This window comes from Seriola lalandi, unplaced genomic scaffold (assembly GCF_002814215.2).
Source record: "Seriola lalandi dorsalis isolate HSWRI2012SDOR001 ecotype SW California unplaced genomic scaffold, Sedor1 jcf7180002055008, whole genome shotgun sequence".
NCBI lineage: Eukaryota > Metazoa > Chordata > Actinopteri > Carangiformes > Carangidae > Seriola > Seriola lalandi.
In genome coordinates this window covers 1,541,542-1,555,756 of record NW_019525551.1, presented here as the reverse complement: position 1 = coordinate 1,555,756, position 14,215 = coordinate 1,541,542, and the positions used below count along the sequence as shown (strand labels likewise).

General features: G+C 40.8%; 1 protein-coding gene across 2 annotated transcripts in view; it reads right to left on the bottom strand.

Moving 5' to 3' along the window:
* Positions 1 to 5,487: 5,487 nt before the first annotated feature.
* Positions 5,488 to 14,215, bottom strand: part of ripor1 (RHO family interacting cell polarization regulator 1) — a 53,522-nt gene continuing 44,794 nt past the window's right edge. For both annotated transcript variants that reach the window (XM_023397378.2, XM_087171544.1), the window contains 6 exons: positions 11,938 to 12,099; positions 11,692 to 11,850; positions 11,366 to 11,562; positions 8,380 to 8,463; positions 6,472 to 6,562; positions 5,488 to 5,724 (listed from right to left, as the gene is read on the bottom strand). In XM_023397378.2, the coding sequence (XP_023253146.1) occupies positions 5,627 to 5,724; positions 6,472 to 6,562; positions 8,380 to 8,463; positions 11,366 to 11,562; positions 11,692 to 11,850; positions 11,938 to 12,099 (791 nt within the window). In that variant the 3' untranslated portion in view covers positions 5,488 to 5,626. The remainder of the gene's footprint in view (positions 5,725 to 6,471; positions 6,563 to 8,379; positions 8,464 to 11,365; positions 11,563 to 11,691; positions 11,851 to 11,937; positions 12,100 to 14,215) is intronic.

The window sequence follows — 14,215 nt, the reverse complement described above, 5'->3', positions numbered from 1 at the left end:
GTTGCTGATAACATCAAACTCAGTCTAAGGGAATAAACAGGGTTGGCACATTGTACATTAGGAACCTGAACCCTTACACTTGAAGACAAAAGCTGTGTCACATTTGCATACTCTAACTCTAACCACTGTTCTGGGCGTGTAGCATGTTCACATACTGAGTAAAAATCATACAGTGAGGTAAATGACAGCGGTCAGACTAAAACTGCAACATTTGTGTGTGATGTTGGTGGACACAACCGTCTTGCGGTTTTATCCCTCCTCCATTCAGACTAGTTTCAGATTACATCCCTGTTTATCCAGATTCATATAAAATATGAACCATTTGTGTGAAATTTTGTTATATTTGCTGTGAAGTCTAAAAATGTTTTGTGAGGTCACACTGACCCTGACCTTGACCTTTGACCACCAAAATCTAATCGGTTCATCCTTGAGTCCTAGTGAATATTTGTGCCAAATTTGTCAAGGCGTTACTGAGATATCATGTCCACGAGAATGGGACGAACAGACAACCTGAAGGGCAGGCTAAAAATGGTGTCTAAAGCCAGGCTAGCGGCTGTGTGAGGCTCTACATAGGCACAGTGGGGCTTTGAGCTAAATGCTAACACCAGCATGCTAACATGTTGATGTTTAGTTAGTATAATGTTCACCAAATTAGTTTAGCATGGTAGCATGCTAACATTTACTAAACATAAAGTACAGCTAAGGCTGATGGGAATGTCTTTAGCTTTGCAGCAATTTGGTCTTAAACCAGTTGGACAAACTGAGATTTTGACCTGATGATGGCACTAAAAAAGATGTCTGTCAATTCATCCTGAAGGGGACATGAGTGTCTGAACTAAATTTTACAGATCCATCAATTATTTCTTGATCTTAGTTAATCTGGATCAAAGTGGTGGATTTAACTAGAGCCCCGTCGCTAGCACTGCTAGGAATCACATATCATTTCCTGTTACCACAAATTTCTTCTTCTGGTTTTATGCCTCTGCACTGGCGATAGAGGAGGAGGCATTATGTTTTCAGGTTGCCCGTTCGTCTGTCTGTCTCATTCTCATGAACATGATGTCTCAGTAATGCCCTGAGGGAATTTCTTCAAATTTGGTTCATTCACACTCAGGAATCAACTGATTAGACTTTAGTAGTCAAAGGGCAAAGGTCAAGTCATTGTGACCTCATAGAAAATGTTTTGGCGATAATTCCAGAATCCATACACTAATCATGACACAATTTAACACAAAAGTCTAAAAGAATAAAATGATGAAGTTATGACATTTTATATCCAAAAGGTCAAAGGTCAACTTCACTGAGACATCATAATCTTCTGCAAAAACACTTTTCTGGCCATTAATCAACACTGTAACTCAGGAATGGAACAGAAGGTTGTGACCGTATTTCCTGCAGTTTGATTGGTTGGCAAACAACCGCACGGCAGTAATTCTATTTTTCTACTGCCAGAACAGTGCAGAGGCAACATTAATACATCATAGACCTAATATAGAGTATGCAACCTGCCACACAACTATATATTATAAATATACTAATGATAAACTCTCATCAGTCATCAGACTGAGATGACCCACAAGTCATGGTGCTCAGGAAATGAAAAAGGCAGAGTGGCAGCATCACTGTCAGCAGAGTCACGATGAAATTAATGAAGCAGGGAGGACTGAAGTCACTGGGGATGGACACTTTGGCATTTCCACTGCTATTGGTCAAAACTCAGTGTGGGTAACTGAGTTTCACACATTGAGGAAAGCTTTGGGTGACTTTAGTCACAAATAGAAATATTACCAAGAAATATTACCACTGTTCAAAGAATGATACCAGTGTTTTTGCATCTTTTTTACCCATTTACTAAAAACCACATTCTTGACTTCATGCTTGCAATGCTGCTTTACATTTTTGAATGTGTTCACTCACAATGTGAAGTTACAAACAGGTGAAGCTCGCTTGAGTGTGGTAAATCCCTCACAGCACAGTTACCATCAGCTCTGTGTTTACATTTAGTCACATTATTGTTGTACACATGATGTGTATTGTGATGATACTGTGCTTAAATAAATGGAGACCAGTTATCCCAAAAAATTACTCTGTAACTCAGACTCACAAAACAGTGGGATCATATTTTAAAGTTATGAGGAAAGTGTCTTGTAATTAAAAGGTCATCATCTCATAATAGATGGATATATATAATATCAATTGTCATAATAGACACACATCGTGTAATTATGAATTACTGAGTCATAATTATAAATTACTGACTGTGAGGTCAATAATAAGGTCTTCAGTGTTTTTCTTTGGTGAATGCAGTGTGCCTACTTTGGAAAATAATCAGTAGCACTGTAAAGATTAGAGTTGTTATTTGTAGTAAATGGCATTAACCTGCAGAAACAGTGGTAAGACCAGACATCTAATAATTCATGAGCCCATGTCTGGGGCCAGAATTGAAACCCAGTTATGTTTTAGTTATTCCTGATCAAGTGTTGAAGGATACAAATGGACAGACAGATAGAAATTCTTATGCTTTCTAAAAGCCAGAGATCTTCAATGATTCACTGTAAGAGGTTCAACTTTTAATGATCTGAATTTGACCCGGTCCCAGACCTGCATGGACCAGTCCGTCTCCGCGTGATCCGTCTGTCTGCTCCTCCACAGCAGTCTGTGACAGTAATACAACCTTTCAGTGACTCCACCTCCACTAACAGCAGATTAGTGTCATTCAATGAATCAGTTCAAACTGATTGTTGAATGAATGAGAATAATTTTCGACAGTAAAAATGCATTTCATAAAACAAAGTATACATTTACAAACAACGACTCTGCTAGATAAAAACAATTTACAATCATATATGTATTTCCATTAAGAGTTAGATATGTCATATTATAAAGAGTGATGGCACTGAATTGCTTAAACCAGTCTCTATGCAGAAGCAACTTATCCAGTATCTAGAGTCTCAGTCTTTATCCAGAAATACAGTCTGACTTCTTCTCTTTTTAACCTGTTGCCAGTGTGTCGACAACATGAAACATGAAGGCTGCAAGACAGAGAATGAAAAGCTTTCATTTTTATCTTTTGAACTGGAAGAGGATTCACAGTTAATAAGCCAGTGGCATTAGTGGCTACTGACTGCAGCTGTTTGAGCTGCTGTATCTACTGCACCCAGGGTTCCCTCCCTGCATGAGCAACAACACGTCACCATGAGAATCACAGTGAAGCCCTACCTGCTCAACCGTCACCAGCAGCTTCATAATACATTTGGCTAAAGGATTCCAGCTCCACTGAAAGATCCAGGAAGAATATAAAAGAACATACACCCTGTCCTTTCTCATCAAATCAACCAATACAATCCAATAAAAATCTCATTCATTTCTTTGCTTCCCAGGGTGTGGCTCTCTTCTGACACAGTCCTATGACCCACAGGACACTCTAAAGTCATCCTCTAAATCAAAGTTTTAATGCTCATGCATGTGATTCAACATGCATGAAGTTCAGCTCAATGGAAACAAGTCCTGGTTTGCACTCAAAAATAAAGATCTTCAAGATGTAGTTTTTCATTTTTATCTTTCTTTTTCAATGCAGGAACAAACACGTGTCTTTGCTGTGCCTCCAGAGGGCAGCCTACTGAAGCCTCATATTCACTTCAGCAGGACACGGGGATTTGTATCACATCTCTTGAGGCCTCAGTATGTCGCTCTTACAGCACCTGAAACCTCCTGAAACCTACGGAAACCGAGAAAGGCTATACTCGCAAATATTTTTTTATCCCGTTATCTCCAGATAACAAAGCTCATTATGCCAAGATAATGAGATATTATCAGCAGAAAACAATGTTTTGTTATCTCAAGATAAAGAGATATTCCATAGAAACCTCCTCAGCAGGGTTTTAACATTCTGTCCAACTTCCTCTGTCACACACAAAACACACACGCCTGTTGGAGAGGTCAGGGCAGGTCAGGCAGAGGGATGCAGCGAGGAAGCTGCTAAGAGAACAGGCTTTTCACTGTCGACACTTTTGCCTTGAGAAGTAGCCGGACGACGCATTGTTCTCTTGGTGAGTGAGTGCAATCATGCTACGAAGGTCAGAGCCATAACAGACGGGAGCAACAAATACAGCAACCAATAAGTAGACTTTAGTATAATAAAAGAAAGAATCTGAACCTATCCAATATTTCAGGCTGATGTTTCTGTGGATCTTAATGAGTTCACAGTCTCAATAATCTTCTGCTTGTTCCTGCAGTGAAAAAGAAATTCATATGAACAAGATCAATAATTTCAGAACGTCTGTGTTTTGAGCACAAACCAATATTTTTCCCATGTCAGTGAGTCAGTCACTGTTTCTGTGACAACTTCCTCTACAGTCTCAGCTTGTGAGTGCATTTCACAGTGTTGCATAGTCAGGGCTGTAGTCTGCTCTCGAGTCTGGTCACAACGCTTTCAGTTACCTCTCAGTTGTGTGGCTGTGCAGTGACAGACATCACACTTTCATAGTTAGCTTATAACACAGTGGAGGGATATTCTTCATCAAATACTATTTGATATTTAGTTGGTCTCTGTCTAAATTAGGTTTCATAGGGACTCACTCACTCGACTAGGTCTGAGAACCAGTCAGATGTGGACTCTAACAGTGATCTGGACTACAGCCTTGGTGCAACTCCTGCAGACAGGGAACCACAGCCATCTGGCAAAAACTGCAATCAACAAGCATAAGTAGAACCAGTGGCTACAGTGCAGACAGAGCTGTATGAGAAAAGCCATTTAGTGTCATTAATGTTGAGTTTGCCAACATGTCACAGAACCAGTCGTCCATCTGGAACAGGACTGATCAAACAGCCTTTAAGCCTGAACCAGAGACAGCAGTGTCCATAAAGAAAAGGAGCTGGAGCTTGGGGTCGTATTATTCTGTAGCATGTCAACTGGTTCAACATGTGACCAGTCAAAACACAGAGAGTGAAATAATAAAACTTTGATATCAGAAATCATAAGACACTTAACCTTTTGTACATTTTTTGGCATTTAGTAGGCCAAGAAAAGTGCCTTTAAACAGCTTTCTAGACTTTTCTTAACTTATTTTAACATAAAATATTTGTGTCTGGGCCATGGAAGGACATAACTGCGATGAACAGGAGTTCAGTCATCTGACTTGTATATAGACATGCTCCTCCCTGTCCTCTTAGCTCCTCAACATCTTCTTCCTTCAGTATCCATCTGTCAATTCCTCTCTTTATCCATCCTTCCATTCCAGCCTGCTCTCATTATACATTCTTTCCAGCATCTTTACCAGCTGATATTCTAGGAGTAGTTATCACATGAACTGGTCTATTTGTAGCTTACTGATTTTAAATGTTTGCCCAGTGTTAAGCAGAGGTCTGTCCTCCATGTGAATATCAATGTAAGCTCTCTGACAGTGTATATAATGTGTATCATAGATCATATTTGTCTTTGCATGTTTCAGTATATATAATAGAACAGCATACTGTGTCAAAGCACTGCACAATACACAGTATTCGTATTGTCTGGCTGACCTTCTGGTTTGTGTGTGTGTGTGTGTGTGTGTGTGTGTATGTGTGTGTGTTTGTGTGTGTGTGTGTGTGTGTGTGTGTGTGTGTGTGTGTGTGTGTAAATGTGTGGTTAGAAAGCTGTGCTGGCCATGCTTCCTGGAGCGAAGAGTCTTGGTATGCTGTCCTGAGACGTCTCCACATGTCTGTGGGCCATCTTCCCCTCCTCCCCTGTTCCACATAATGAATGGATAACAAGAACATGGAAAAAGCAAAAAAGAGAATGACTGAATGAATGAATGAATGAATGAATGAATGAATGCATTAATCCTCCTGGATACATTTGTGTTGGATAAAGTGATAAAGCAGAAAACAGGAAAGATGCACATTTCTTTTTTCTGACTATTTATGACCTTATGTCACAAATGTGAATGAATGGAATAAAAAAAAATGAATGGATGAAAAATACCAAAAAGCATGTTTCAGTCACCATAATTACATTAAATATATGCATAAGAAGCAGCAAGTGCATTATGTGCAGTAACATTAATACATATTCAGTCATTTAAGGCTAATTGTGTCTCAACATGGGTCTTATTGTCATAGTTTCGCTCATCATTACTAACAGTTACAGCAACATTATACTAACTGACATTAGTGCTCAGATTTGGGTGAAACAGCTTTATAAATCATCCACAGACAACAAACAACCAACAGCCTTCATCAATGACCATTCAGCTTCATTACACCAGCTCCCAGTTTGCTTTAGAACTGATTTTACAATTCTTATTATTTAAAAGGTCATGACCAAGACTTAAAGTACACTACTGAAAACTACTTAAAACCATCCTATTCACTCCATTCATGGAAACAGTGCCATCTAATGATACCACTGACATTTAATGTTTTTAACGTGTTTCATCATTATTGTGTGTTTTACTCTGTTTGTAAAGCCTGTTCTATGATGGTTGTTATTACCGAGCACGAGCAGAGCTTGTTTGGCAGCATCGCGGACCTCCTCCTTGTCCGTCCGACAGAGATACACTAGCTGGTCAATACTTTCTTTAGCCTGGAAACACAACAGATGGAAGAAAGTGGTCAGTAACACAAAGGCAAACTGTATCATACAGAACAAACAAGCTGCATACAGCCAGAATTTTATGACAGTTATATTTACCATGTTTGTGCCATAAACTATCAAGCTAACATTGCCCTAAAATAGTATTATGACAAAATAGAACAAGTCTGGACGAGAAAACAAACTCTATGTGCCCTATCTTACACCCGGCGAAAAGCACAACACAAGTGTCTTTGCTCGTTTCAGACTGATGCAGTCGGTATTTTCCTGTCCAGCGCCCATGTTATTTAAATAGCAAATACACATCTGAGCGCCCATCATAGACTGTAAATAAAGATGGACTTAGCTTCAGTGCCTGACTCCGCCCCTAACTCCCAGCTAATCCAAAAATGGACAAAGAGGTGGGGCGTGTGTGGAGCTGAGACTTTGTTGCATGTGGGTTTGTGGCAAGTATACGCTCACTCACCTGTCACTCAAAGAGGCCACACCCATAACTACATAACTTTAAGGCTTAATAAAATGTAAACAGGTGAGTTGTATACACAGCTGTCATGAAAGAGGAAATTAGCTCTAGAGACCAAAAGTGTTTTTGTACCAGGCTGTAAACATGTTTATTTCTGCTGTAAAGTTGGACACTTTAACATGGGAGTCTATGGGGACTGACTCACTGTTGGAGCCAGACTCTAGTGGTCATTGGAGGAACTGCAGCTTTTGACATTTCAGTGTTGGCTTCATTTTTCAGCCTTGGAGGTTGATGCTTGGCACTTTTGGGCGTGTTGGTCTTAAAATGAGGTGAGGTCAGGAGCATTGTTGGCGCATTGTTATCATGAGGCAGCAGAAAAGTGACTGACCAACAAAAACTCGGTCTGAAGTCAGTGGCTCAGTATTTCACTGCTATTTTAAGGAGCATTATCAGATGATGCTTCTACTGAGGCAGGTGCCTGGCTTTTAAAGGAAATGGGAGATGGCACTGTGATTGGTTTATCGGATGTTACACACAAAACACTCTCATTATCAATCAAGAGACTAAGTAGAACCCTTTGAACCATGTTCATGACTGTTTTTTCCACTGTTAAAATAGCAAAAGTGACATGGGTCCTGTTCAGACCTGGTATTAACAAGCGTCTTCAGTGATCGGATCACAAGTGGTCAGATATAAGTTGGTCAGTTCACATCTGGCTTTAAAATGCGTCTCCATGTGTGTGTCTCGATTGACCACTTATAATCAGATCTCACTTTCCTGCTTTATATGAAAATAAACAGGTATGTGTTGTTGTTTTTAGCCAATCAGACAGATGGGTCTGTTGTCAATGTGCTTGTGTGTGTGTGTATGAGAGAGAGAGAGAGAGAAAGAGCAAGCGAGAGAGAGAGAGAGAGGTAAGGAGGGGTTGAGTGAATCAATGCTTTGCTCACAGCTCTACAGTGAAATCAGGTTTTACTCATTTGAAATAGTAAAATATTTTGGTTTCAGTATAAACTGTGTTGGGACTAATCAGACTGTGACAGAGGACGTCAGTAGAGTAGTTGTTCCTTCAGTGTGGTCCAGGACACATTCACACTGCTAAAAGAATGTGGACACATGTGGTCCAGACCTCCTCTGAATGTGGTCTGAGTGATTGGATCTCAAATGCGTCCTCAATGCATCTTGGGTGCGTGAACTTAGAGCTGTCCACTTGTGATCCAATCACCTGGGACGGATGTTAATACCAGGTCTGAACAGAGCCATGGACATGCCCTGAATATATTTGCACCGCGCACTTTAGACCATGAACTTTGGATAATTAAAATAAAACCCCATGTGTTTCTACCTTGAGACAAGCCAAGGCCTTGCATCCACAGACTCTGGTGTCCACACTCTGGTCCTCCAGAAGCTCCAGACAGCTAACCAAAGCCTGAGGAGGAGAACGCACACTGTTATAGACTTTACATTGAGTACGACACTGCTGCTGGTGTCTGCAGGACACTTCACGTCACTGTTCACATCATGCATTTGTGTGATTGAAGCCTTATGAATAGAGCCCAATCAATATTATTGTTATTATATATCCAAGCAAAGAATAACAGTGTTGCTGTAAATGCAGGATGATAAGGATGATATCAGACAGGAACATCCTGGTGTAGTCTATCATGGTGTCTTACAGTGAAATGCTCAAATACAGTATCATCAGTATGCTACTGAAGAGAGATTCATCATTTTAACCCTCCTGTTGTCCTTTGGTGGTCGAGTTCACTCTGACCTCACAAAAAGCATTTTAGGCTATAAATCAAGAATTCACATTCTAATTAATGCAACTGAACTGGTCGGCAGAAGCATACAACAGTGAGACAGTAATTCTAGTTATGTGCCTGCAATGCAATAGCATTGAAGACATATATTCTTATTCTGCACACTTATTGGTCAAAACATTAAACGGGACTCTTTTAGGTTAAATTGGTATTTTGACAACTATTATGGTTTACACAAAATCACAGTTTACATTTTGTGTCATTTTTAGACTGTTTCAGACCTTATAATGGGTGTGTATTGCACGGAATGTTCATAGCTAGAGTGGATGACATCATCGCTATGGTGGGAGAAGCTCTAGAACTCCTCTGAAAAAACTCTGTTTAACTCGTCCTTACGGCCACATATTTCAATCTTCACAAATCACAGCTTCCTCAGTAGTAGAGAAATTTGTCCTGTTTCATAGAACGTGTTTACCTAAGCACAGAGACTTACAGAATTTGAACATGAGCCTCAAAGCGATGGGAGTATCCTCCACCTCTCCCTATGACTGCAATACAAATTAAGGAGCCCATTTCCCCAAAAATGCAGAAGTGACATTTTTCTGTAACTCGCTTCTGTGTCCACATTTTTGGCTCTAGAAACACCAAAGCCAGACATGCAGTGCACAAAGATCTTGTTCCGTTCATGGTCCTCTAATGGTTCTTATATGAGTGATCATTTTTTCACAAATAGCAGACGTTTGAGAGGCTCGCCGAGCCAAAATCACACCCACATCTGAGTCAGCTCTGTGTCTTGCAGTTAGACACAGGTGTTGGAACCAGCTCGTTAAGAGACTCTTTGACACAGCCACACAGACACACACACACACACACACAGACACACACACACACACTCTGATATCTTTTACGGTTTTTGAGGAAGTGATGGGAGTTACAGTCTTAGCCTTTTAACCCAGGTATGAGAGCAAGATAAATCAACACGGTGTATTTCCGTGTACTTGTGTGTGCACGTTGATGTGTGGTTCTTTGCGTGTGTGTACATGTCTTTTTATAATTGTGAGGAAAATTTTGGTTGAAAACCATTATTGTGAGGTCATTTTGTCCAGGTCAGTGTCTCTACGACATGAATAAAACTGAAAGTAACGTGCTTTGTACAGATAGAACCGTGAGGAGTGAAGTACACGCACCAAGTAGCGGGCACATTCAAAATTTCTCCAGGAATTTTCTAGTTGATTTTATAATCCAAAAGGAACTGAATTTATTCTAATGATAGAAACCAAAGTTTTATGTTTTGGAAATAAATGTTCTTTGTGAATAACATTGTTTTGCTTTCTTTATTTGTGAATAAAATTGCATCAGTCAGTTTTGACCTGGGATCCTGCCTATTATTTGACATAAACCAGTCTGTGATAATCCATAATAATCCATAATAATTTATAATTTCTTCTTATTTTTACTTTTATTTTTAAAACTAGGTATACTTTTATGTAAATGAGGTTTATTATCCTTGAATTCCAAAAAACAAGTGTAAAAATGATGGTAATAGGTTGGAATGAGGCTGTCTAAAAACAGTAACACCTGTTGTCCTCGCATGTCAAAACAGACCGGGTCAGTTTTGACATGCGAGGACAACAGGTGTCATTATAGGCTGCCATTAAAAAATTTGAAATGGTTTCAAACAGTATCCTGACTAAACTTTGACATATATCTGTCAGTGATAATCCATCAACATATGTTCCTCTGATTGTAACTAAAGTCAAAATAATTAAAAAAGTCTGCTTCTTTATACTCAAAAGTGAAGTATAAGTTTACTTAAATTAGGTCTATTGACCATAGAATTAAAAAAAGTTGGAATAAAGTTGGCTGAAAAGGTGTAATGCAATTATTGGGTATCATTTTATTTTTCACGTTTTATAAATAGGGCGGCACAGTAGTGGTTAGCACTGTCACCTCACAGTTCTGGGTTCAAACCCCGGGCCTGGGACCTTTCTGTGTGGAGTTTACGTGTTCTCCCTGTGCCTGTGTGGGTTCTCTCCAGGTTCTCCGGCTTCCTCCCACAGTCCAAAAACATGCACATTAGATTATGTGGCGACTCTAAATTTCCCATAGGTGTGAATGCGTGCGTAAGTGGTTGTCAGGCTTGTGATAGGCTGGTGACCTGTCCAGGGTGTACCCTGCCCTTGCCCAGTGTCAGCTGGGGTTGGCTCCAGCCCCCCGTGACCCTTCAAGGATAAGCGGTATAGATAATGGATCGATGTTTTATAAACAGTCAAACAGATCTGGTTGATTTTGTACAAAAGTTGCATGGTCGACGGGAAAACAATATGAAAAGGATCATCATTAAAAACTAATTAGAATGATGTAAGTAAACACATGTAACAGTAAGACTGGAGACACATTCTCACAATCCAGAATAGACTGAGGTCATAGAGAATGTAAAAACAATACACCTAAAACAAAGTCAAATATATTAAAATCATTTTAAAATATGGATCATTCTTGGCAAGACTTTGGTGAAAGTGTTAGAAACTTCCTGGTCACAGATACATCCAGTACAAACACACTCACCTGCTCTCTCTGCCGGGGCTGAGCAGCCAGGCTCCTCAGCACAGAGCTGGCAGAGGCTGATACTTTGCCTCGAGGGTCTTTTAGTAATTTAGCCACAGCATGAAGTCCCTCTCTTCTCAGGCTGCACTCTGCAGGACGCCGCAGCGTGTGGACGATCACTTCCTGGTCACATGATGCCAGCCTCTGCACCAGCCACACTGGTGGAAGGCAGGTTGTCTCTGTTTATTACCACTGCATACAGGTGTTCATTTAGCTTTACATGTGTGTGTGTGTGTGTGTGTGTGTGTGTGTGTGTGTGTGTGTGTGTGTGTGTGAGAGAGAGATACCCTCTTCTGCCAGTTCCGTGATGTGTGTTTCCATGTCACTGATGCTGTTGGCGTCTAAGTAACTCCACAGCTGGAACAGCGTCACGGTCACTGTGTCTCTGTTGCTGCCTCGCCGTGGTAACCTCTGATCCAGCACTCGCTCAACAAGACATAAGAACACTAGGCAACACACACAGAAACACACACATGTTAACATGGCACCCGCTCTGACAGGTACCACATGCACACACACGGATAATGTGGTACCTGTGTCTGCCATGCTGTTCACCCTCTCGGGCAGTATGCTGGAGTAGGCTGTAGACAGCGTAACCAGGAAGCTCTCAGCGGAGATGCTGTACACACTGCCCTTCCCCACACTGTGTTGCCATAGTGACTCGGCACCCAGGCACATGCCCAGCTGAGGTACCACTGTGATGGAGAGAAGATAGGACAGAGTAAAGAGAGAGGAAGAGAAGAAAGAATTACTCTTTATTTTCAATCAGGCCCTTGAAGTTTAAGTAATTTCTTCAGTTTGGAGCATGGAGCTTCATTCCTGACCTACTTGCAGTTGAGAGCTTAGAAAAAGCTAGTTTCTTCTTAGTTATTATTCATACAGTACTGCTTTTTCCACAGAGGAAGATCAGCAATTTTTTGCAGACTGAGACTTGATGGCGACTGAAACACTAACATCCAGACTACAGCACACTGACACACCACCATACTTGTCACTTGTCACATTTGACACCACACGTCTCAGGGACAGTGATGAGCAGCACTGGGGCTCCACAGGGGACTGTTCTGGCTCTGTTCCTGTTCACCCTGTATACGGCCGACTTTAAATACAACTCTGAGTCCTGCCACATCCAGAAATACTCAGATGACACAGCTATTGTGGCGAATATCAGGAACAGGCAAGAAGAGGAGTACAGGGATCTGATGATGGCCTTCAGTGAATGGAGCGACAAGAACTGCCTCCTTCTGAACACCTCCAAGACCAAGGAGATGGTCATCGACCCTTCAGCCAGTCAGCATTCCAGGGTAAGACATTGAGGTGGTGCACACTTATAAATACCTAGGTGTGCACCTGGACAGTGAACTGGACTGGTCCCTGAACACAGATGCCATCTACGTGAAGGAGCAGAGCCAGCTGTTTTTCCTCAGGAGGCTCAGATCCTTTGACATCTGCAGTGAAATGCTGCACATGTTTTATCAGTCAGTGGTGGCCAGTGTACTCTTTTATGCTGCAGTCTGCTGGGGAAGCATGTCCGACATTAACACAAAGAGCCTGGACAAGCTGGTCAAACAGGCTGGGTCTAAGATGGAGGCCATCTTGGACAATACCAACCATCCTCTCCACAACATTATGGCAGGACAGAGAAGCAGCTACAGCTGCAGCAAACATCTCATCTCACTGCGCTGCAGAACAGAGAGGTTCAGGAGAATCTTCTGTGGAGATTTAGTTAGTTGTCACTTTCAACATGGTGAAGCAGGTTTGGCTGAAACACCAAAATTTTTATTGCGTCTCTTGTTTTTAGCCTCAATGTGCTTCAGGATGTTCATTTCAATTTAAATTTGCTTTGCTGACATGACCATAGTTAAGATTGTGTGGATTAGGGGGCGTCGTGTAGTGTAGTGGCGGTTCGAGTGGCGGTTCGAGTCCCGCATCGGACGGCCTTTACTGCATGTCATTCCCCCTCTCTGCCTCCCCATTTCCTGTCTCTCTACTGTCCTGTCAAATAAAGGCATAAAAAAGCCCCAAAAAATATACTTTAAAAAAAAAAAGATTGTGTGGATTATACTGACCGTTGTAAAACCACACAGGAAGCTGTCTGATCGCCTGACGTGTGCTTCAGCTGAAGCATGCTGAAACTTTTAGCAAATGTATTTCCATGACTATAATATTTTTTCAATTTTCCATCGTATTACACTTATCAGTTATTCTGTACTGTTTTCACATAAGTCTTGTATTTATTGCCATGGATCTTGAACATATCACACAGGTGCGACCAGGCATTTCCACAGTAAGTGGAAGGAAATAAAAATAAAAGTGAGGCTTCATAAAAAAAAACATGGTAACTAACTGAAACTGTGTTATGTATTTACAAACTAACATAATTAAACTAAAATTATAGAGAAAATGCCTTTAGTTTTTGTCTTTATCTGTTTATTTCATACATAAGCCTGGTATTTTGGTGCCAGATGGAGGAGTATGTGGCTCTCACTGTACGACCAGTACATGTGCACTTTTAGTGTCCACAATTAATGATGTCAATTACAACACAGAAACCATTAGAAATGGAAGAACCTGAGCAAAATCTCAAATGTTAGAGTAAAGTGTCTGAATACTTATGTCAATGTGATATTTCAGTTTCCTTTGTAATACAATTTAAGAGTTCTCTTCTCACTTTGTCATCATGGGGTATTGAGTGTAGATTGATGAGGGGGAAAATGGATTTAAATGATTTTAGCATGAGACAGCAACATTACATAGAGTCCGTGGAAGAGAGGTGCAGATGTTTATGTGCTGTCAGTGGAAAGTGTCCAT